Source organism: Citrus sinensis, chromosome 1 (genome assembly GCF_022201045.2).
Source record: "Citrus sinensis cultivar Valencia sweet orange chromosome 1, DVS_A1.0, whole genome shotgun sequence".
NCBI lineage: Eukaryota > Viridiplantae > Streptophyta > Magnoliopsida > Sapindales > Rutaceae > Citrus > Citrus sinensis.
Window position 1 is genome coordinate 6,958,422 of NC_068556.1, and position 25,072 is coordinate 6,983,493.

Sequence of the window (25,072 nt, forward strand, 5' to 3'; positions counted from 1 at the left end):
TGAAAAATGGAGACTTATACAATGCTTTTATAACGGTTTAACCATGTCAAATCGTCATATAGTAGAGTCTATGAATGGTGGAAGATTTTTAAACTTACATGAAGGGGCCGCATGAGATTTCTTTATTTCACTTTCTGAGAATTCTCAACAGTGGGATTTTTCAAATCAAAGGGAAAAATCATCTCAAGTTTCTAGAAAAGGGTTATATGAAGTTAAGGATAATTTTGATGTGAAATCCACTCTAGCTACACTTTCTAGGAAAGTAGATGCCTTAGCTCTGAACCAATCAATGAATCATCATCCTAGTGTAGCTAATAAAGTTTGTGCTCTTTGTTCTAACTTGTCTCATACAGCACAGAATTGTCCATCATTACCAGCCTATCCAGAGGCTTATTCTGAGCAGGTACATGCCTTACAATCGTATGAAAAATCCTTCAATAGTCCATATTCATCCACATATAATTCTAATTGGAGAAATCACCCTAATTTTTCTTGGAAACAAAATCAACATTTGTCAAACCAAGGAGGGCAACAATTTAACATGCCCAATCAACAATTTGTCCCTTCTAACTAAGTATATCCTCCTGCCCAACAACCTATGTCTCAATTTGTTGCACCCCAACAAAGAAAGCCTTCTTTAGAGGATACACTTCAAAGTTTCATTCAGTCAACCCAACAAGCTTTTCAGTCAAACACTCAAGCTATTTTAAAGCTTGAACATCAATTGGGTCAATTAGCAACTACTGTAGCGGAGAGAGAAAAAGGAAAATTTCCAAGTCAACCAGTTCCTAATCCTAAAGAAGTGTATGAAGTTGGATCGAGTTCAAGCCATCAGCATGAAGAAGCAAAATTTGTTATGACCTTGAGAAGAGGAAAATTATTTGACAACAAAGTGGAGGTTCAAACAAGAAAGACATCTGAGCCTACTTCTTCAGATCTAGTTCCATCACAAGATCCATCACCAAATGATCCAGAAGAAAGTGGCCCGCCAGCTTACATTCCTAAGGCTCATTTTCCTCAAAGGTTAACAAAGGTAAAGAAATGGACTTCAACAGGTGAGATTATGGAAATCTTTAAGCATGTAAGTATAAACATCCCTTTACTCGATGCTATTAAGCAAGTTCCTTCATATGCCAAGTTTTTAAAAGATTTATGCACTAAAAAGAGAAATTTGCATGTCACAAAAAAGGCATTTTTAACTGAACAAACTAGCAATTTACTCCAATGTAAAATGCCACCAAAATTTAAGGATCCTGGTTCTCCTACTATCTCATGTGTTATAGGGAATCAATTAATTGATAAGGCATTATTGGACTTGGGTGCCAGTGTTAATCTCTTGCCTTATTCTGTTTACAGGCAACTTGGACTAGGTGAGTTAAAATCAACTCCTATTATTTTGCAACTTGCTAATAGGTCAATGAAAATACCTCGTGGTATTATAGAGGATGTGTTGATACAGATTGATAAATTTTTTTATCCTGTTGATTTTATAGTTATTGATACTCAGCATGTACGGGATCCTAAGAAACACACTCCAGTTATTCTAGGTCGTCATTTCTTAGCTACAGCTTATGGTCTTATTAATTGCAGGAATGGAAACATGCAGCTATCTTTTGGTAATATGACCATGGAATTGAATATTTTTAATGTTACCAAGCAGCCACATGAAGAAGATGAATTTTTCAAAGCAAATATGATAGAGGAATTAGTAGAAGATTTATTCATTTATAACCACACTGATGATCCATTAGAGGCATGTTTAACTCATTCAGGTTTATCATTTAATGATGATAGTGCAATTGCAGGAGTCAACGCCTTACTTGATGCACCTCCAATTATGGACACAACTAAATGGAAGACAAAGTCAGAACTACTGCCTCATTCTGAGAAGAAAATTGGCCCATCTGCGGAGGCACCACCAAAATTAGAACTCAAAGCACTGCCCGACAGTCTGGAATATGCATTCTTGGGAGAATCTGACACTCTACCTGTTATTATTTCTTCTTCCCTCGATCTTGAGCAAAAAAGTAAGTTGTTAGGTATTCTAAAATAGCATAAGGAGGCAATAGGATGGACCATCGCTGATATTAAAGGTATTAATCCAGTAGATTGCATGCATCGTATTCATCTTGAAGAAAATGCTAAACCTATTAAGGAGATGCAACGTAGGCTAAATCCTAACATGAAAGAAGTAGTAAGAGCTGAAGTAATCAAATTATTAGATGCATGAATTATTTATCTATTTAAGATAGCTCTTGGGTTAGCCCTGTGCAAGTTGTTCCTAAGAAATCTGGTGTTACAATAGTTACTAATGCTAATAATGAATTAATTCCCACTAGAGTAACTACAGGTTGACGTGTTTGCATTGATTATAGAAAATTGAATTCATTCACAAGAAAAGATCATTTTCCTCTTTTATTTATTAATCAAATGCTTGATAGACTTGCAGATCATGATTTTTATTATTTTCTATATGGATATTTAGGTTATAATCAGATCCCTATAGCTCTAGAGGACTAGGAGAAAACTACTTTTACTTGTCTCTTTGAAACTTTTGCATATAGGAGAATGCCATTTGGTTTATGCAATGCACCTGCTACCTTTCAAATATCCATGGTTAGTATTTTTTCTGATATGTTTGAGAGATTTCTTGAAGTATTCATGGATGATTTTTCTGTTTATGGAGATTCTTTTGATGAATGTCTGCAGCATCTAACGTTAGTTTTGCAGAGATGTAAGGAAAAGAACTTGGTTCTAAATTGAGAAAAGTGTCACTTTATGGTAAAACAATGTATTGTTCTTGGTCATATAATTTCCAGCAAAGGAATAGAAGTCGACAAAGCTAAGGTGGATTTAATTTCTAATCTTCCATATCCCAAATCCGTAAAAGAAGTAAGATCTTTCCTTGGACATGCTGGCTTTTATAAAAGATTCATTCAAGATTTTAGTAAAATTTTTAGACCCTTATGCAATTTACTTGTTAAGGATGCACCTTTTATCTTTGATGAATCTTGTCTTGATGCTTTTGCAAAGCTTAAGAAATTGTTGACTTCGTCACATATCATTCAGCCACCTAATTGGGATTTGCCTTTTGAAATTATGTGTAATGCATCTGATTATGCTGTAGGAGCAGTTTTAGGACAAAGATTAGATTGTGTGCCTTATGTGATTTATTATGCTAGTATGACACTCAATAATGCATAGTTGAATTATTCAACTACAGAAAAAGAAATGCTAGCTGTGGTGTTTGCACTTGATAAATTCAGATCTTATCTTATAGGTTATAAAGTGATTATTTTTACTGATCATGCTGCTTTAAAATATTTGCTTACTAAGAAAGATGCTAATGCAAGATTGATTCATTGGGTGTTGCTTTTACAGGAATTTGACATTGAATTTATAGGTAAAAAAAGGTTCTGAAAATATTATGGCGGATCATTTGTCTCGCCTTGATTTTAAATTTATTCTAAAATCTTTACCTTTGAACGAGTCTTTCCCAGATGAGCAGCTTATGAGTGTAAATGTTGTACCATGGTTTGCTGATATAGTTAATTACCTTGCTACAGGTCAAATCTCAGAGCACTGGACTAAGCAAGATAGATCAAAGTTCTTATCTAAAGTGAAAGACTTCTTTTGGGATGATCCCTATTTATTTTAATATTGTGCTGATCAGATTATTAGGCGATGTGTTCCTGATAATGAAATTCAATGTGTTATCTGATTTTGCCATGAAAAAACTTGTGGAGGCCACTTTAATGCTAAAAAGACAGCAACAAAAATTTTACAGTGTGATTTTTATTGGCCTACTCTTTTTTATGACGCTTATGTTTTCTGTTCTTTATGTGATAGGTGCCAACGTATGGGTAGCATTTCAAAGAGGAACATGATGCCACTCAATCCTATTCTTGTGGTTGAGATCTTCGACGTATGGGGTATTGATTTCATGGGACCTTTTCTTCCATCTTTTGGTTATCAATATATATTGGTTGCAGTGGACTGTGTGTCGAAGTGGGTTGAAACTATTCCATGCAAAACCAATGATCATAGGGTTGTAGTGAAATTCTTGAAGAGTAATATTCTGTCTCGTTTTGGTTTTCCTAGAACAATCATTAGTGATGGTGGTACCCATTTTTGCAATAAACCTTTCAAAACTCTTTCGAACAAATATTCCATTACACATAAGGTTGCCACCCCATACCATCCTCAAACCAGTGGCCAAGTAGAGATTTCTAATAGAGAGATCAAGCAGATTCTAGAGAAAACAGTTAGGCTAGATAGAAAGGATCGGTCTTTAAGACTTGATGATGCATTGTGGGCATATATGGCTGCTTTTAAAACACCAATTGGGATGTTACCTTATAAACTTGTGTATGGAAAAGCATGTCATCTGCCAGTAGAGTTGGAGCATCGTGCATATTGGGCTATCAAGAAATTCAATTTTGACATGCAGCAGGCTGGTTCCAAGAGAAGATTACAACTAGCAGAACTTGAAGAGATCAGGAATGATGCATATGATAATGCCAAGATTTACAAGCAACGTATGAAAGTCTGTCATGACAAGCACATTTTGAGAAAATCCTTTACACCAGGTCAGAAAGTACTTTTGTATAATTCTCGATTGCATCTCTTTCCAGATAAGTTACGTTCTCGATGGTCTGATCCTTTTATAGTTCATACTGTCTTCTCTTATGGAGCAATTGAGATTGAAAATCCTGAAAATGGTGATTCATTTAAGGTCAATGGTCAAAGATTAAAACCATTTTTAGAGTTACGAACACCAGAAGTTGAGGAGATACTTTTAGATGATCCTGTTTATCAGGATTAATTAAGTCCATCTTTGCATTCTTGTTTTATGTTAATAATAGGTTTTTCTTTTCATTGTTTGTTTTGCTTTTCCAGTATTTTTCTTTTCTAATGTTTTCTTTTCATTTGGCATTTTCTTTTAAGCTTTTTCAGCCCATCCAGGTGTGTTCTCTCCAACTTTCTTTTTTATTATTTATGTTTTTTTTCTTCTTTCAGTTGTTTGCATGCATATATTTTGTTTTTGAAACATTAAGAAAAATGTTCCGAATAAGTTTGGGGGTGGGAATAGTGTTGCTTTGTTAAAAAAAAACAAAAAAAATTCAAAAATTCAAAAAAACAATTGTTGTTTTTTGTTTTTATGTGAAAAGCCAATGATAAGAACTTGATTGACAATGAATATAGATCTTAGAAAGGGTTGAATATTGTCTTAGTTTATACTTGATTCTTGTGTTAGTTCCTCTTGATTGAGATTCTTTAAAATATGAGCACTAATATCAATTCTTTCATAATTTTGACTTGAAATTTGAGATTGACGCAGCCTGAGTTGAGAATTTTAGATAGAGTAAATGATTGTTTGTCTTGATTCTTATCTCCACAAGAAATAACTACCTATAACCCTTAAGAGTGAAGCTATCCTTGAGTAATTTGGGCTTATGTACCACAAGTATGTAGAGGATAATCTACCATGAGAAGAAGACTACCTTAAGGGGTAGAGTGAAAGCTCCTGACTATGGTTAAAAAAAAAGAGAGAAAAAAAATGAAAAAAATCAAGTGCATGTGCTAAAAAAAATCAAAAGAAAATGCACATAAAAGCCTGTGAAAAAAAAATAAAATTGGAGATCAAGATGATAAGATTAGTTTGATCTGCTATTTTCTTTGTTTGAGGTGAAGGCTGTTGATATTGAGGATTTTGGGAATGGATTTGATTGAATTGATTTCACACACACACTACAAGAATCAAAAGAGAGATGGGATTGACTATTAAATTAAAGTTAGAACTTTGCCAATATTTGAAATTTTCTTTGAGCTATATAATTTTTGCAATCTTTGAGACTATTTTTCATGTTTTATTTAAAGTTTTTTGTTCTTTTAATTTAATTTAATTTTTTTAAAAATGATGTTTGTGGGTATCATCACTGAAGCCCTCACGAGACAACAGCTCGTCCACTAGGGCCGCCTATGGGTTTAAAGGCTTATTGCATACGCTAAATGCAATCGCGATTACCTGCGATAGTGGTTTAGTTAGGATTTACTTTTTGTTTTTTTATTTTTATTTTTGTTTTAAGTTTTAGTTTTGCTCGAGGACTAGCAAAATCTAAGTTTGGGGGTATTTGATGAGCATAATTTATATACATATTTTACCCTTTATTATATATTTGCTAGTTATTTTCATTTCTTATTTTTAATTAATTGTATTATTTTATTGAATAGGGAATTAATTGGAGATTGTGGATAAAAGGGGTATGAAGAAGTTCAAATTGAGAAGGAATAAAGATTAAATTGGAAGACAAAAATACAGTCAAGAATTGATAGAACCGAGTAGAAGAAATCAAAGCAATTAATCCAATTGAGAAATGTTGAATAATTAAAAGATTTAATTTTTCCAATTGGCAATTGGAGTGCACGTGCATGGCATTGCAATATGTGGAAAGCAATTTAAATGGGCCCGCAATTAATTTTCAAAAGTTGGAATTAATGGCTTATGGTGGCGTTAAATTGGAAAAGGATTTCAATTAGAATTGAAAAAGGATTTCTTTAGAATTGTTGGAGAAGAATTCGGTCAACTAGCATTATAAAAAGAGGGCCGCCAGAGGACAAAAAAGGAAAAAGGGCAAACGCAAGGCTGGGCAAAGAAGAAGAATAGCGAGAGCAGCAACAATTCAGCTTCTCCATGGCTGTTTTTATTTGTTTTGTTTCTCCCAATTTAAGTATTTCTAGCTAATTTTCTTATACTGAGGTTAAAGATGATACCCTGTTCAATAAAATAATTATCTTTTTATTTATTTAATTCCCTATATATGTTTTTCAATGATTATGATTTTTATTTCACATGATTAATTGGATGTTATTAAAATATTTTCATCAATTCTGTCATGCATTATTGATTGTTAGGATTAATATTCGATTAAATCTATGCTTGAATCTATAAAGTTTATACATGATTATCTTTGATTCTATGTCTTTCATTAAATTGTTTACACAGAGTACTTAGGAAAACTTTGACTCTTTGTTATTCAATATATTTACATAGGACACTTAGATATCATATTATTAATTAGAAAAAGAACCTGCACAAGATTAATTTTATTTGGGCTTAATTGTTATATCCATGAGATAACATAGATTGATTTCGAGTTGTCACTCTAAAATTGGGGGTTAATGAATATTTAGATAATTACTAGTTGAATAGTGGTGGATTCTGAAACCTTGGTAATTCTTATCTTATTGAATTCTCATTTATTTTAATTGCTTCCTTAGTTTAATTGGTTTAGTTTTCTTAGAAACTCAATTTGGTCAACTAGGTTAGAATTAATATTAATTTTAGATTTAAATTAGACTTTCAATTTATAACAATCCTTGTGGGATCGACCTCGTTACCACTATTCTATTTCTAAATTCGTACGCTTGCGAGTATATTAAAAATTTTCACAACAGTGACTATTGATTAAACAATTCATTCTTTATTGTGGGAAATGACTTGGCATCAACACAAAGAATTTAATATTGATTTTGGGCGAAACAATTAGGCCAGAAGTTAGGTCATTGTTTTGGGCAAGGTTTTTGTTATATTACATAATCATGTAACATACATGATTATGTAACAGCTGTTGGATGAACATCTAAAGATTGTGAAAATATAAGATAAAAAATCATGTTATTTTCACAACCGTTGGATTTTCATCCAACGGCTGTTGCATAATCATGTATGTTATATGATTATGTAACATAACAATCTTCTTTAGGCAATGATGAGGAATCCACAACAAAGAATTTAATATTATTTTTTCGGGTGGAGAAATTAGCCATTGTCTTGGGTATGGCGCTCAGCAGATGAAGGAAATTTTGTAGCTATAAATTGTTTTCTTAGCCTATAAATAGACTTGTTCATAGCAATGGAAATCATCCCCAAACCTCAGCAATCCGAGAGAGTGAATAAAGAAAAGGATTTTGAGATTTTTTTTTATATGAAAACTTTTGAGTGAAATTCTTGTGAGGTGTGAATGTTTTTTTGTAAACATTGTAAACTATTCCTCCTTAATAAAATATTTGTAACAGCTTTAGAGATGTAGGCATAATTAGCTTAACTCAACCAACAAAATGTTGGCTCCATTGGCAATGGAGTCCCCTTAAGCGGCTTGATTGGGTTTGCTCCCCAGTTCGAGTCGCAGGGAAGTCGCCTTTGTTGGGACAATCTGTGCCTCCCGGTTCGAGCGGGGACTTCTAGTCTGGGTTGTGATACGGACTTAAAGGTACCTCCCACAGTTGGGGCCCTTCCCAGGATATCTCGTGGTTAAGACAAAATAATAATAATAATAATTGGCTGAACTCTATTATCAATTTATGTGTGTTATTATCACACTTTTATTTTGCTTTCATGCAAATATGGTTATAAGGAAATCTTGTGCTCAACAATTTCCCAACATCCAGGAAGGAAGCTGCCTCGATTATAAGAAAATTTACAAAATTATTTGCAACACTACCTTACGTATCACATATGATACCCCGCTTTCAAGCTGGATTTCTTGTCTAAATCTTAAGATGAAATTAGGAAAATGTCATTTTCCTTAAGGAACAAAAAAACAAAAAAGATTATGTTGAGTTTAAGTTTTACATAGCCCAGAACGAGTTTGAAATCACACATCAAGTACGAGGATGTACTATTGGAGATTCTTTCGTCGGAGGCATTTCATGCTCTTTCATGGCTTCTCCTTCATCCCAAACCTTGATATCTTCACAACTCCCATAAGCCCAACTACAAGCTATAAAGTAGAAGAAATTGACGACACTCAAAATGCAGAGAATCCAATAATAATAATCATAGTGAGCCCTGTTAACATTAGTCGAAACCCAACTCACTTTTCCTCCACTTCCAGTCACACGATTAAGAATTGTCACAATTAAACTCCCAACTAAGTTCCCAACGGCCATCCCAAGCGACAACAGAGCTACACCAATGCTGGACATAGTCTTAGGAAATTGAGAATAATAAAATTCAATTTGCCCAATTGCGTTAAAAGCCTCGGCTAAACCAATGAGGCAATTCTGTGGCACTAGCCACATTGCTGTCAATGCCACAACCCCCTCAGGATTATCAGCTAATCCTTCTCTGATTGCTGCGCTTCGTCGCTTCCTCTCAACCAAAGCTGCAACTGCCATGGCCACACATGAAATTGCTAGGCCAATTCCGATACGTTGCCTGTAGCTGAGTCCTCTTGGTCTGTTGGTAAACTTTGAAAGCAGGGGAACTACAACTCGATCGTAGATTGCTACCCATATGGTCAAAGTGAGTATTGCAAACACACCGAAAGAGCCTGGTGGGATTTTCAGCTTCTCACTGAAGATGTGCCTGTCCATGCTTTTAGCTTGTAGCTGAGGGAATGTATATTGGCTTATGGTTACTGCAATCATGATGCCACTAGACCAAATGGGTAGAACTTTAATTATTGCTTTTAGCTCTTCAACTTGTTTTACTGTGCAAAGTTTCCATGGCTCTATAGCCTTTCCATCTAAGTCCAACTCTTTCTCTCGATTTTGGACTACGCAAGCTCTGTTCAGGAACCTGATGGACCAAACACACACTTAACGATATGATCTAGGGTCGTTTATTACTATGCATATGATATAAAAATTCCATCATAGAGTTGTCTACAAAATGATACCCATAGATAAACACTACCGAATTATAATATAGTCAGCTCACCAATTATAAGTTATATGCTACACAAAACTTTTATTTTGTGCGGAAATTAGCATTTTTTTAAAATGCAAATCTTCACCACGTTGTACAAAGAATTAAGAAAAAAATATTATATGTCCAGTTGTATATGTCCAAAATTGTCTGGTAAGGGAATCATTTGAGCTTTTAAATAGAATATAGGTCCCTTCATTTAATAAGATTATATTTATGGATTGAATAACAAAATATTCTAGGTCAAGTCTTGTGACAAGTGGTATTAGAGTCAAACTCTAATAGTCATAATATGGTGGAACAATTAGGTGTGTTGAACGAAAGAACCAAAGCCGGATAGTGGCTTCATATGAGGAGAAAATATCGAGTCATCCCCTAAATCGATTAATAAAAAGGAATCAGGGTTACTTTAGTCTTTTAAGTTTGGTACCAAAACATCCTAGGCCCAGACACTAACATCATCTGTTAACAATAAGATAAGTGGATTACATGCTACACAATGTTGATATGAAATTACTGAATTATATACCTCAGTTTCTCTGTTGGTGCAGTAAGCTTTGAACCTTTGTAATAGTACCATCTATCAGCATCCGTAGGTGGGAGAGGCAGGTGTCTGTTCTTCCAGGCTGCGGATATAACTTGGCCAAATCCAGTGAATAAGACCTTGTTTGCTTTTGGTTTAATATATAGTGAAGAACCCAGAATGAACATTACTGTAGAAAATAACATGAGGCCTACAGGAACTCCAAAACCTACAACCCAACCAGCTTTGTCCTGAATGTAAACTATGAGTGTGATCGAAGCCATATAGGAGAGTCCAACCGAAGCATAATACCAATTGAAGAAGGTCTGCAATATCCTCTCATTATTGGGATTATCAGGATTGTGAAATTGGTCCGCACCAAAGGCTAATGAGCAGGGCCTAATGCCACCAGCTCCAATTGACATAAGCACAAATGAAGAAAAGAGAAACCCCAGTTGCCGTGGCTTTGCAGCCGGACAAATTTCTATAAACGGGTTGCATTTCGGCGGTCTGGCCGCTGGAATAATGGCTGTTAACCATAGCAGAATCATGCCCTGTGAGAAGGAAAGTACGATTGGTTAATTATATGCATCACTAATCACATTAAAATGGAGAAAGCTGTTGAACAAAATAAAATGGCTTACAAGAAGGGCGGTGAATGTTCCGAGTGCAATGACACGGAAGCGACCCAAGAAAGAATCAGAAATAGAAGCTCCAATAATGGGCAGGAAATTTGATATGGCGCCCCACAAGAATAGAACGTTAGCTCCTTCAGGACCACTCATATGATACTCTAGTATCAAGTAGAATATCATATTAGCATGAAGCCCGACGCCTGCAACCTTCTCAAACGCCTCATTTGCTGCAATTTAAGCTCAAATTTACAGAATTTAGCATCACGAATACCATAAAAAAATTTACTGTTAGCACTCCTCTGTTGGCAGAACCCTATACACTGACTTCAGAATAGTAATTAGAACTTACCTATTATAAAAGGCATGGTCCTAAGGCCACCCTTTTTGCTTTTGGTCATCTCTTGATTGGTATTCGTCTCCATCTTCAGCTGCAATGAGCACGGGATCAGCACTGAGAGTTCCAATAGCTAAGATAGCCAAAATATGGGCAAGTTCAGAAATAGTTCAGGAATTGTAAAGTTTCGAGGTCTCTCTTTTCCTCAGCCTTAGGACGGCTATTTGGCGTTATATAGCGAAATGAGAATTCTAGGTAACATCACTTCAATTTTACAAATCTTGGAATCAAAAGTAATTAAAGTAGGAGAGTTGTGGGTAAGGTGGCAAAACGGGTCTGACAGGGCGGCTGCATTTCTTGTAAGTGTCGCATGATTATGACAAATTTTAGCTTGATACCGACATGATTCGATTAATAATCTTGTTGGAAGTTCGACTAATTTAATAATATATATTCGAAAACATTATTGAACAATATATAAAGGTTCTAAAATGATTAAAATGGACTTATTTAAGTAACTAGTCACATCAATATATATGAAGAAACATCAACGTACCATACATTTTATGTCATCAAAGTTTAAGTTATAATAAAAATATCTTAGCTTTTAACTTTTAATTCTTGGCTTCTTATTATATTTTATTTAAACTACAAAACTATCCTTAAATATTTAAATATACCAAAATCTCACCCCCCCCCTTTTTTTTTATCGGAGGTACATGTCCTAAATGAATTATCTTGACAACACAACGTGAACATGTGAATAAGAAAATCATATCATAAACAGTTGCTGGGGGTCCAGAAATTGAAACCCAAACACAATAAATTTATATTAATTGACTAATATGATTGACTTGATAAGATCTTATCAATTTAAAAAAAAATAGAGCCATTATTTTGTATCACAATCTAGATCGTGAAAAAAAATAACTTAAAAAAAATTAACAAATCATGATAAGATCAGACGATAAAAATACACTGAATTGGAAAGTAACCAAAGCTCTATTATTTAGTGATTGTTCATACCTACAATCTCTAAGATACCTCTGAGTGTAAAATTAACAGTTAAATGGTCGATGTGCGTTCTTCTTAAATCAATTATAAAAGTTTCAATCTGTCCTATGTGAATTGATTCGACAACATGTTTTGTGCCGTTCACCTATGACTAAAACATGCTAAATTGCCCCTCCGCTCAAAAAACATGCTAAATGCATTGTCAAATAAAAGTTCATTTTTTCACATCTTTTAATTTATAACCGTTAAAACTCTCTCATATATCTACATTTCCATCTACATTGCCTCCATTTAGACTGCCGCTTATTGGTAGATCAATTGGTGGCCTCAACAATTGAGGGGATGAGTTCAAGTTCACTCACATGAGACTCTAAAAAATCCCCCAATCATAATTTATAGACTATAAATGGAGATGTCTTCTCAAATATTATAGATGCACACAATCTCTTGTGGGCGCAAATCGTTATGCTATGCTTTTAATAGAGTCTTAATTTATTTAAGATTAATTGTTGGATGTGGTTCTGGAGATGCAACAAGGCATTTTAAACCACATAAGAATTATCTATGCTTTTTATTTTCTTAATTATAATGGTGGCTTAGTAATAGTTAATTTGTTTAGATGTAAAATCAAATTTTATCTATAAGGGGAAAAAAATCTTTGAAGTTATTCAAACAGTAAATAAATTAAAGAATCTTCTCCGATGAATGAAATATAAAATTAAAACGATGTACATACCAAGAGTTTTGTTGGCACAGTATGCATATTCAGAACAGACCCAAAAATTAGGTTACATAGTGATTATGACCGTTTGGGATTACTTTAAAGTTTAAACAAATAAAAAAATAATTTTAAAACTTTTAAAATTAGTTTTAGTATTTAAGAATTTAAAAAAAAATTATTTTTGATAAAGTTATTTCGTCTTACCACAGATTTTGAGAAATATCATGGATTTTAAAAAGCAAGAAGGAGTTGCTTTTTAAAATCTAATTTTAAGAATTATTCTTATAATTTACAAATATATATATATATATCTCTCTCTCTCTCTCTCTCTCTCTCTCTCAAATTATTTTTATTCAATTAAGAAATAAAATCATTAAATTTATTATTGTTATTACTAATTATATTGAGATAACAAAATAAAAATATATAATTAATAAAAATTATTTATTTTAGTTATCAATTGTTATATACACACACACAAAAATTATATACATATTTACATGTGTAAATAAATTTTATTGAATATTTTGTCTATTTTAGTCATTTATATTCTTATAATATTTTAACAATGAGAAATTATTAAGTACATTCAATTATTTTTTAAATAAATAATACTTTTAAAAATAAATTTAATAAGTATTTAACCGATTCTCTTAACAGCTGATTATTTCTGTTATACAACTAATAACAATTATTTTACAAAGTATTGCATTACCAAACTGCCCGGCATAGAATTAGAAGATAAGAGGGCCAGCCACTTGATAAAAGTTCAGGCACAGTTCATAGACACGATGAGTCATGTATTTGATAAATAACTTAATCTAATTGATTAAGCTCTTATACATAATAAAGTTTCAGCCCCACAAAATTGATAATATAAATTATTAATTATGCGTACCGTTTTTGAACTTGCCGGCTGGAAAAATGGTCGGACTCGGCGATGGTGGGTTGCTGTTCAAAGCTCAAAATTTTTCCTTTGTTTTCAAGTTATTGGGCTGGCCGCTCTCAGCGACTGTGATTTTGATGAGTACATAGAGGTGGTGACAGGTGAGTTGGTGGTTTTAAACTCTTTGGCCTACAAATGGAACAAGTAATCAAGTGTGCTGAGATGAAAGGCCAAAAAATTCCTCATGCCATTTCTAGCCACACATTAATTAACGAAATCAAAACTCACTTGCTTTTATGGCAACCTTAATTCCTCATTAGTACATTTGGAATGTATAAATTATTTTAAATTCCAACTTGGTTGTGAAATTGTAGTTGACGTAACAAGTCCGAGATGCAACCAAAAGGAGGAAAAAAAATGAATGATTTAGATATTATTAGAGGTGAAATAAATAAATAAATAAATAATGTTTTATGTGTTCATTAGGTCTTCGTATTATTGTAGTAAAGTGAAAGAATGAAATCTTAAATGGCATGGGAGTAAAACATAGCTTCACTTGACCAATTTTTTATTTTTTATTTTTTCACAATACAATTTTTTAATATACTTCCTTGATATTATAGCTATCACTTATGACATGCATGGTCGGGATATTTGGACTTAAAACAAACTGAAATATGTAAAATATTAAAAAAAAAAATCAACTTTCACATACCACGATGAATAAACTAGAAACATAAATGTCTTTAATAATAATAATAATAATATAATGAACATTGACAAAAGGATGGGGTTATATTGACCCATTAAAATACTATATCAATTTTTGAAAAAAAAATTATAGAATAATTTCACTCTTATAAAGTTGAGATTGCAAATGATACCACATATGATACTGAGTAAATTATTTAAAATATTAATTAATTAAATGAATATCTAATTAACTAATATTTTTAAATGATTTTAATAGTTAAAATATTGTTACAATGAATGTTATGCTAAACGATTAATGATATTAAGTATTAGTTCAATTTAGTCCAATCTAATCGAGCATGGTATCACTTGGATGCGAATGGATATTCTGTTACAAATTCTCTCGATCCAATTACAAAACTACAAATTCTCAACAAAAACAAGGCAATTCAAACCGTTGGTGGCTCTCTAATTCCAGATGTATCTTCATTTCTTTCTGGCATTTTATCCGTCGGCATTTCTGCCACATCCACAGAAGGTCCATAAGCCCAACAACAAACAAGAAAATATCCGAAATTAACCAAACACATGGCCATTAGAAGCCAGTAGAAATAATCAAGATGACCCTTGTTCAAATTGCTTGATAGCCAACTCTCCTTGCCATGTTTCCTTGTAACCCTATCAACAATCTTCACCAAAAGGCCTCCTAGTAAGTTTGCAACAGCCATTCCAAGAGTAAAAATAGCCATAGCCATGCTAGACATGCTCTTGGGAAGCTGAGAGTAGTAAAATTCAATCTGTCCAATTGCATTAAAAGCCTCGGCCAAACCAATCAAGCTAAATTGCGGTATTAGCCACATAGCTGACATATCCATCACTTTCTGAGGCTCATCAACCAACCCTTGATCAATTGCAAATTTCCTCCTCTTGTTCTCCACAACTGCAGCCGCAGCCATTGACACTGCGGATAGCAGCAAACCAATTCCCATGCGCATTTTTGGACTAAGTCCCCGGGGATGTCCAGTAAATTTAACTAGAATTGGAACGACTGCTCGGTCATATATGGCAATCCAAAGTGTTACTGTAATAATAGTGAATACTGTGAATGATCCTGCTGGGATTTGGAAGCTTGGAGAGATGTGTCTGTCCATAGTTTTAGCTTGGAGTGTAGCAAATGTCTGTTGGTTTAAGCTAAGTAGAATTATGATCCCAGTAGAGCACATTGGGGTGATCCTTAGCAGTGCTTTCAGTGATTCTACTTGGCCTATGCTGCAGAGTTTCCACGGATTTGATGCTGTCCCATCAGGGTTTAAGTCTTCTTCAGGATTTTCGATCATGCATGCTTTGTTAAGAAACCTGCATACGTAGCAGAACATTAACTTCATTCTGTAATAATGAATTAACTAAAAATTAATCACACCTTAGGTTGTCAGTTGGAGTGACATAGTTTGAATCTTTGGCATGATAGTAATTCACAGTATTTGACGAGGGATAAAGGCTTATTTTTCTAAGGGAAGCAACAATGACTTGAATGAAACTGGTGAACAAGCTCTTGTCAGGCTGCACTTTAATGTAAAGATGAGAACCAAACAAGAACATTAGAGTTGAAAGCACCATTAGAATTGCACGGACACCGAATCCGATTTTCCATCCTAAATGGTCTTGAATGTAGACAATAATTGTAAATGCGAGCATCCCGGATACACTTGTTGAGGCATAGTACCAGTTGAAGAAAGTCTCCAGTACTCTTTTATTTTTGGGATTGTCTTTGTTGTCTAATTGGTCAGCACCAAAGGCAATGGAACAAGGTCTCACGCAGCCAGCACCAATTGATATGAGAGCAAAAGAGGAAAGCAAGATTGCGAATTGAGCTGGTGTTGCGGAGCTGCAATTGCTGCTAACAAGCTGGTTGCATGGAGCAGGCTTTAGCTGCGGGATCATGGCTGTCGACCATAGAGTAGTCGTGCCCTGTGTGTGACGCCAAATTTAGATGAACAATAATAATAACTGATCATAAAAATTAAGAAAGTAAATAATAATAATACACTTACAAGAAGACTAGAGAAGGAACCAAGAAGAATGACCCAAAAGCGACCCATATAAGAGTCAGCAAGAAAAGCACCCACAATAGCCAAAAAATTGGAAATAGAAGACCAAATGGACAACATGCTTGCTCCATTTGCAGCTTCAACATGGTAACCATTCATCAAGTAGAATATCATATTTGGCAACAGCCCGTAGCTCGCAACCTTCTCAAATGATTCATTCACTGAAACGTTTGTTGTATTGGACAAATTAATGATTATGGAATTAATTATTATCAAATTATATATAAATGAACCTGTATAAAACTTGCGTACATGCATGTAGAGATCATATTTTAATAGTATTATTTTTACCTATGATGAAGGGCATGGTTCTGAGGCTACCCCCTTCAGGTTTTGAAGGTGGTTGTTTTATCTGTTGATGTGGGGAAGCTTCCATTTTCTTCTCTGAATCTCTTTGCGGCTTCATTTCTTCCATTTTATATGCGCTTGTCTTATCTTACTACAAACTAACACTTAGCTACCTGCAGCTTTGAGCATGACGGTATTTAAGAATATATACGCTTGTCTCTCTTAAAGCACTAGTGCTGCAATTATTTTAATATAGTTTGTGACCCGCGAATACAATTTGATGTAAGTGTTGATTATATTTGAAAATGTTTCACTTTAATGTGTGTGGTGTAAATTATACCTCATAATAGAGTCAACAAATGACAGCCTTTGTTTATTAGCACTAAGACCTTTATATCTATGATTAGCTATTTTATATTCCAGAATATATCTGCTTTATAAATTCATGCACATTTTTATTAGCACACGACTAAAAATAAATAAATAAATAAACTAAATTAAAAATTCATGCGCCCTTCCAAAGCATAAGTTGAAAATTGCTCATTCCGTATCTTCTGATTTTATTGCTACACATCAGGAAGAATTACAATGCTTTCACATAGCTTGATATTACAATGGTCCTATACAATGCTACAATATATGTACACTTTACAATACTGCTCCTGAATTAATACAAAGAATGTTATTTGAACAAGGCAAAAAATTTCTGTTAAATTTGTTCTGCTTTCTGTTGTTCCTCCAGCTAAATTCGCTGTCTCAAGTTTAAAAGCATCATGCTCTTTTTAGCTCAGTCCCCATGCCTGAATAAGAAGATAGTATTTGCTACATTTCAATATCTAGAACCAACGTTAAACTCATTGGAATTATAAACATAAAAGAAGAGAAAATATAATTACCTGAATCCTGCCATCAGAAGTTCCAATCACCAAAAATTCTTCATTGTCATCAAGAGCCATGCATTGCACCTTGCCGCTTGTACCAGTTTGAAGTGTTTCAATTCTAATTTGCCTTTTCTGATCCCATATTTCCACGGTTCCTCCCTTGCACCCCAAGTAAACCAGTTCTGAGCTTACAACCATGGCCCGAACTTCTGACAACGTTGGGAGTGATCCAACCATATTGTAATTTGAAGTGCTCCACATCTTTGCAGAACAGCATTAGAAATTGTTGGTTCAAAAAATTCCAAGCAGAAGAAATCCGAATTGAAGTAAATGATTCATTTACTTATGCTATAATTGTTTTAGTTTGGCTACATTTTGTGATGATTCAATGTTTCGAAAAACAAAAGATAATTGCTTTGTACGTAGAAATACCTTCACTGCTGCACCATCTAAGCTAGTGCTTGCTGTATATACGAGACCATTGTGAACTTGCAGTGCATGGACAGGATTTGCCTTGCCTAGTAATTTTCTATGACCAGTTTGAATGGTAGCGAATGTCCCTGTTGCTAAATCAATTTCCTGAACACCAAAGTTTATGTTAATTAAAATTTAAATATTAAGGGGGACATTGCTTGTGACAAAGAGCTTTTATCGCATACAAAGAAAATCTCATACCTGAATAGCACCATCCTGGCAGCCGCAGTACACTTTTCCCTGTACAAGAGCCAAACACTTTGGATACTTGCTGGAGTTCAACAATTTTGTTTTTCCATTCCGTAAGTGAACCTAATGGGAAATTGAGAAGGTCAGATTCATATACATCTTCATGCAAGTCTTTTGTCCATATATGGACATAATGAGAGCACACACAAGTAACCATAAATCTTAATGACGGTTAGAAAGACAAGCTATGAACAAATTAAAACACTGGCTCAATTTACAGAAACGATACACAGCTAAAACTGGAGATAAGATGATGATAATTAAAACTGAAGAAATTCCAACTTCTGTAAACTTTCAAATTCAGACAGAGATGCGTTTGATGGGTGGTAGCATTAGTTGATGGCAGAAAAAAGGATGGAATATTTTATTAGATACCTTGATACCGGCTCCTTGTGGAATGAAGCATAAAATGCTATTAGAAACCGCTAGATTTTGAATTTGATCTTTTATATCATGGACTTGTACGCAATGTATCTCTTCATTGCCAATGGACCAAACCTATTATCAGGAGTAAAAACTACTTTAGTCTACAACTTGAATAAATATAGCATAAGTAAATGAATCATTTGAGCGCACCCTTGCAGTTTTATCCAACGAACCACTATATAGCATTTCCCCTGACTGCAAAATGGCCAGGCCAGTTACTGCCTTCGTATGTTCTCGAATTTGTTGGATGAGATGAAGAATGCTACCTCTACCAGTCCAGACCTTCAGAATTTGAGAAACAAAAGAAAAACTCAAATTTCATAAATTTCACTCCTGCGGCTTCAGAAAAGTTAAAACTCTTTTCTTAAAGTCACAAATGGCTCACTTTAGTTAATTTTTTATTCAAGATTCCTTTTGGCTTAGGAATGAAGAGACTCACCTTTATAGTTCCATCTGAATGGCCAGAAAATATCTTGTCTCTGAAGCAGGCTATAGAAAGCACTTTCCCATTTTCACTGGAATCTACATGAACCAATTCTCTATGATTCCAGAAGTCCTGCTACCAAATAAGCATAAGTACAATACTTTATTCTGTTTGGGGAGTATAACATATAGAAGTGCACTGACTTACAGCGCTGGAGTCGTGTCCATTGGAAAGAACTTTCACCATTTCAAATGCCAAGGGAGAGTATTTCCTTAATTCTCTAAGTCCTTTCATTATATCCTTCATATGGATATTTATATCACGCAACCCCTCTGAAATAAACAATGTCAAGATTCATCTCATTCAGAACTAATTCTGAAAGAAGAACAGGAGTTGAAATGCCGGTAGTGTATAGACCACTAATATCCTCACAGAAAACCTTGCCAATAGGTAAAATGATTCTACAGTATGGAGATATTACAGTGAATAATAGCATAGGGACTGCAAATAGAATCTTTTGTAATTCATAACATCTGAAAATTAGTTAGTTTAATATTAAGTGGCATCGGTTACATGATTCACGAATAATCTGTATAATAGCCGCTTTTTCTGTTTTTGTTTACTCTGCAATATTTCCCACTGTTTGACCTTGTGTTTCTATTACTGCAACCGACAAGAAAGTGGCATGATTTTGGGTTAAGCAGAAATAATAGACAAAAATAATCATTAAAATTGCAACTTACGAGGGTCTTGGGCGAAGCTGTTGAGAGCGAGCAGTGATAGGGCTCTGTCATCAATGTCGTTTGCAGATTTGAATGCTGATATGAAGCGCTTAAGTAAGGAGACCCTTGCTGCTCCAAGTATACCAGTGTCTGGAAGAAAATTGAGCATGTATATGAGCCATGTTGCTGACTCAAAGCATGCAGAATACAACTCTGCGAATCTACTGTTTAAGCCTTCTTCTAAAGCCTCAAACAGCAGACCAAAATCATGGCTTACTAGAACCAACGCCATTTTTCTTTCCCAATCATCTGCTGCTTTCTCTTCTTCCTGGAGAAGAGAAATAAAAATTAATTGTGACAAATGATAAATAGCACAAATATCTTAGTATCAGCTAGTCCATAAAATATGCAGAAACTATAAAACAGTAAGCATGAGTTTTAATCTTGAGACAATGTCGAAAATTTTTCAAACGACTCACAGAAGTATCATCATCCTCTCCACAAATATTGCCAATCTGCTCCGTTCGAGTTAGATTTTTGTAACTTTTACCAACCCCTGCACGTTTTAGAAGCATAGCCCTTGTAAGGGACTTCCCGGAGGTAGTGAATCTCCCTTGCAGTGACACAATTGTCTTTGCAGCTGCTAGTTGGGCAGCTGGGTAGTCAGAATTTCTGAGGCAAGAAATAAGAGTATCTATTGCCTCTTCACGGTATATACTCATCTTTCTGGGCTCAGCCTACAAACCAAGATACCAGTCATTAACTATAAGTACCACAGATGAACTTAACCATCCAAGCAATTGTCGAGAAGTAAGCAATAGCATCATTCAGTAAATTTGATATCTCGCTATTCAGATATCAAGACAAAGATAGATCCAAACCAGCAAATCAAGCTGAAGCAGAAGACCCGCGACAACAGGGCATTGGTCATGGTTAGCTGTTTGTAGATAAACAAGGAGGGTGTGCATTGAACTGTAAGTGCCTTCATCCTTAATAATGTGGAGAATTTGCTCATTAAATGTTCTCCTGGAGAAAACGAAACACATTAATCAACCATAAAATTGGAAATATACGAGGTATGAAGGCATTCACATACTGATAAATAAATACCTGTTTAATTTTACTAACTCAGAGAGAAAACAAACAATCTCAAACCGTTCTCCATCGCTTGCCGCCATGAAGCTTTCCATAACAGGAGCCAACTCAGCTTTATCAGCAATGGAGTTTCTGCACTTCCCATCCTCCTGCATGCATCTCAATAGGATTCCAACTGCTGCAATCCTTTCCTCCGCCCATTCGGCTTCCAAGCTGCTAATAACGCTTTCAAACACCTTTGATGAAACAATTGTATTAGCAATTGAAGACACGATGCTTTCTTCACTGTCCCCAATCATCTGCCCCAACAAAAGTACTGAAACTGATTTGGGCTTCAAACACATCTTGAGAAAATCCTCTTCTTTCTTCTTAATAACCGTCATTAAGGATTCCATCATGTCCATCTCTATTAAGGTCCTAGTGGATGGTCTCAATAGATCTATCAACACAACTGCCTCAAGCAAACCTTTCTTGAAAAGAGCCACAATACGCTCAACATCGGATTCAACTCTTGTAAGTGTGTGAATCACAGATTTATCCCTCGACCCCAGCTCAGATAAGAGAAATATTGTCGCTTCCAGTACCCGAGGATCAACAGAATTGAAAAGAATCTCCACGAATCCATTGATAACCGCGGGCTTGGAGAGCATAATTTGAATATCCAGTTCCATACTTGCTTCCAGCCAGCACCTTTCAATTTGAAGCACAGCCATTTCAGACTCATTCAGAATCTCCGACATACAAAGACTAGTAATCGCATGCTTTAGCTCAGTGATTGTCCCATCAATCGTGGCTTGGCTTATGACACTGTTAGGAGAATTCGAAGGCACAATTGACTTCGACATTGGCTCAGAGTGAGACAAGTCTAAACCTCCAGGGTTCTGTTCTTGCCAACTTGCAATTAGCCTTTTAAGTACATAGTTAGTTTTTGGTAGCTTAGTACTACTCAGCTTCTGGCGTGTAATTGGGCAACTTGAGTTTCCCCTTTCAATCCATTCTTGTATTGCTCTACGCTCATAGGTCTGCCCTGTCTCTAGAGTTACAGGATCATCAAAGATGTGTGTAGTTATGGGACAAACAAAGTCCTTAGGAGGTGTATGCTTTCCAATGCCAGGAGGGTTATCAGCATCTGCCATTATTAGATGATCTGGAGAACTAATAATAATACAAAGAATAATCCAAATATCAGAAACATAAAAATACACAAATATAAAAGATGAGGATGAGTTGTTCTCAATGACATATACCAACTCGATTCTACAAAAATGGGCTGTTTTTGTTTCCGAATTTGTCTCTGTCTAGGCTCCAACGATGCCATTCTTATGTTCTTTTGCTACATGACAAGAAAGACATCATTTTAAATTAAGATTACAGCATAGTTAAATCAGTCTAGAAATGAAATAATTTTTTTCTTCTTGTTACTACCGACTAATTACCTCATCAGTTGCTTCGGCGTCAGAATCTGAAGAAGAATAAGAAGAATTATTCAAATGCTTGTCCAATGAAGACTCAATTTCAGAATCAAAATGTAAACCTGGCGATGTTTTCAATTCCTCAGCAGCTGCAGCAGTATTATGGGACTCTGCGTGGCTGCTATTTAGAGGCACTCTTTGTGGATAAAATGAATGAGAGTGAGACTTGGATTTGATGCTGCCACCGTTGAACGTGAACTGAACTGATGACTTTTCTCTTTCAGACCATATTGGCTGCACCATTGAATTCAGAGACACCACCACGTCAAACGTTTGTGTCAAGTAAGAACGAAGACTTTTGGAGCAATTATTTTCACGTGGAGTTTGAATGATTCAAAGAATGTAATTGACACAATAATTATGTTCAAGGTGAAATACAGGCGTTTAGTTTGACCTCATTGACTTCTTGTGTCATTAGCCTATTGCTTATAATATATTCATTATAAAATCATGCAAGTTGGAGGAGAGAATCCAATCGCATTTTTCGTGCAAATTTATTTTCTGGCGTTAACGAATACGACACTTGTTGGAACTAAAAGCCAAAGAGCTCTAAGGAACCCACTAGTCAAAAAGTCCAAAAAAGGATTAATCACATCAACTCAAATAATTATTTAATTATTTTTAATATGAAAAAAAAGTTAACAGGTTCAAATTAACTTTAGTGAAAATTGAGGAATGCGCAATAGAAAAATACTAAAATTTAATGCCAAAAATGAATATTTAGATATTGAAATTACAAATTTATCTTAATAAGAAAATCATGGGAGGAAAAAAGGGTTAAATAATTTGTTTTAAAAAAAAACACTAAAGCATTACATTATACCGTCCGTTTTCCAATTGGAGTTCCTCCGATTTGATATTTTCATCTTGTTTCTGATGCAATTGATCAGCACCGCCAACTTTCTCAATCTTCCTTAAAACTACTGATGGTGGAGTAACAATAATCAATCCGCTATCGTTACTATTTTCCAAGACTTGTTTAAAGTAACTAGCAAAAACCCTACAATTCTCGTCAAGAAGCTCCTCATAATTTCTCTCCAACTCTTTCAACTCCGAAGCTTGACTCCCACTCATTTTTGACAGTAGCTTTGCGCACGGAACAACCACAGAAACATCATCTCTCATCGAATTCTCATCATTGCTTTCATCATCATCATGATCATATGATGACTGCAAGGACGACAAAGAAGATGATAAAATACTTGATCGTTGTTCATTGTGCCAGTAAAGAACAGGAAGAAGATGGACAAGAAACAACTCCTCGAAAAGCACCGGCGCAATCTCTGATCGAGCGAGGGAAGGTTCTAGAGAGAATAGGTTTAGTAAAGTGAGGGATGCGTTGATGGGTTGGTTGCAAAGATGGTGAATGAGGGATAGGAGGAAAGAGGAGAAGGGGTTTTGTGGGGGGTTTGATGATGATGATGAGAGGAGGAGGAGGCGTTTGGCGAGGAGGAGAGCGGAGGATTAGATGGATGGGCTTGCGGTGATGGTGGTGGTGCTGATGGCGGTTTCAAGAGTTTCAGCTGCCAATATAATGTTAGATTGGTTTGAGGGTGGGATTTTGCTGCGGAGAGTGGAAAGAAGTCTGTGGCAGAGCTCGGGCTGGGCAAGGGTTTTGGAGATAAACGTTGCGGTGTGCTGGAGGATTTCTGATGAGGTGGTGGCGGCGGCAAAGGCATCCATGGTGGTGGTGGTGGTGGTGGTGGTGGTGAAAGTTTTAGGAGGATTACGGTGATGGGGCAGGCAGTGTGGAATTGGTGAGTTTTGGGAGTGATTTTACAGATATTATTGCACCTATTTTTTATGCTGGCGCGAAAACTGTGGGACGGCGCTTGTGAAATGACTAATTTGACCATTTCAGCTTTTGTTGTTAGGTCTAAGAGTCCTCTTCTAATAATAATTAGGGTTCCTACCAACGTTACAAACTTCAAAACACGAAATTATGGCATCCAAGTGTTTAATTCTCTTGTCTTTTAATATTATTATTTAACTCTTTGTAGTTTGGTCAATTGATTTTTAAGTAATTTTATTTAACTGATCACATAAACTCTAATTTAAAAAATGTAAAGAGTTAAACAATAATTTTTAATATAAATTAAATAATCTATTAAAATGAAGGGATCTTTCATTGAAAAATCTTTTTATTTTTCATTCTAATTTTTAACAAAATAATCGGAAAATGAAGAGGGCAAAACTGTAATTATACTGCTTTGAATTTTCACTGCAAAGTGAATCCAGATAAGCAAGAAGAATGGGGCCTGTTGCCGCTCAGGCCGGATTGACTTTACGTGCGTCCTTAAGTCGTGACACGTGGAATACTCTATGGACTACTATGCATTAATTAACTCGGTCTGCTAAATAATTAAGTTGAATTGGTTATGCCTGAGAAATTTAAACAAAAACGTAAAATTCCTT

At 35.0% G+C, this 25,072-nt stretch overlaps 2 protein-coding genes and 1 pseudogene across 2 annotated transcripts; all 3 read right to left on the bottom strand.

Annotated features, from left to right (window-relative positions):
* Positions 1–8,446: 8,446 nt before the first annotated feature.
* LOC102626689 (protein NRT1/ PTR FAMILY 1.2-like) lies at positions 8,447–14,085 on the bottom strand. The gene is made up of 5 exons (XM_006475596.4): positions 13,838–14,085; positions 11,220–11,298; positions 10,880–11,097; positions 10,242–10,789; positions 8,447–9,583 (listed from the first exon to the last, which is right to left on the bottom strand). Exons 2-5 carry the CDS (start codon positions 11,290–11,292, stop codon positions 8,665–8,667), a joined length of 1,758 nt encoding a protein of 585 aa, XP_006475659.1. The 5' UTR covers positions 11,293–11,298; positions 13,838–14,085; the 3' UTR covers positions 8,447–8,664.
* Positions 14,086–14,875: 790 nt separating this feature from the next.
* On the bottom strand, positions 14,876–16,885 carry LOC102626982 (protein NRT1/ PTR FAMILY 1.2-like). The gene is made up of 3 exons (XM_015529505.3): positions 16,570–16,885; positions 15,939–16,486; positions 14,876–15,874 (listed from the first exon to the last, which is right to left on the bottom strand). Exons 1-3 carry the CDS (start codon positions 16,882–16,884, stop codon positions 14,968–14,970), a joined length of 1,770 nt encoding a protein of 589 aa, XP_015384991.2. The 5' UTR covers position 16,885; the 3' UTR covers positions 14,876–14,967.
* A 554-nt stretch (positions 16,886–17,439) lies between these two features.
* Positions 17,440–24,340, bottom strand: LOC102627448 (putative E3 ubiquitin-protein ligase LIN; annotated as a pseudogene).
* Positions 24,341–25,072: the final 732 nt, after the last annotated feature.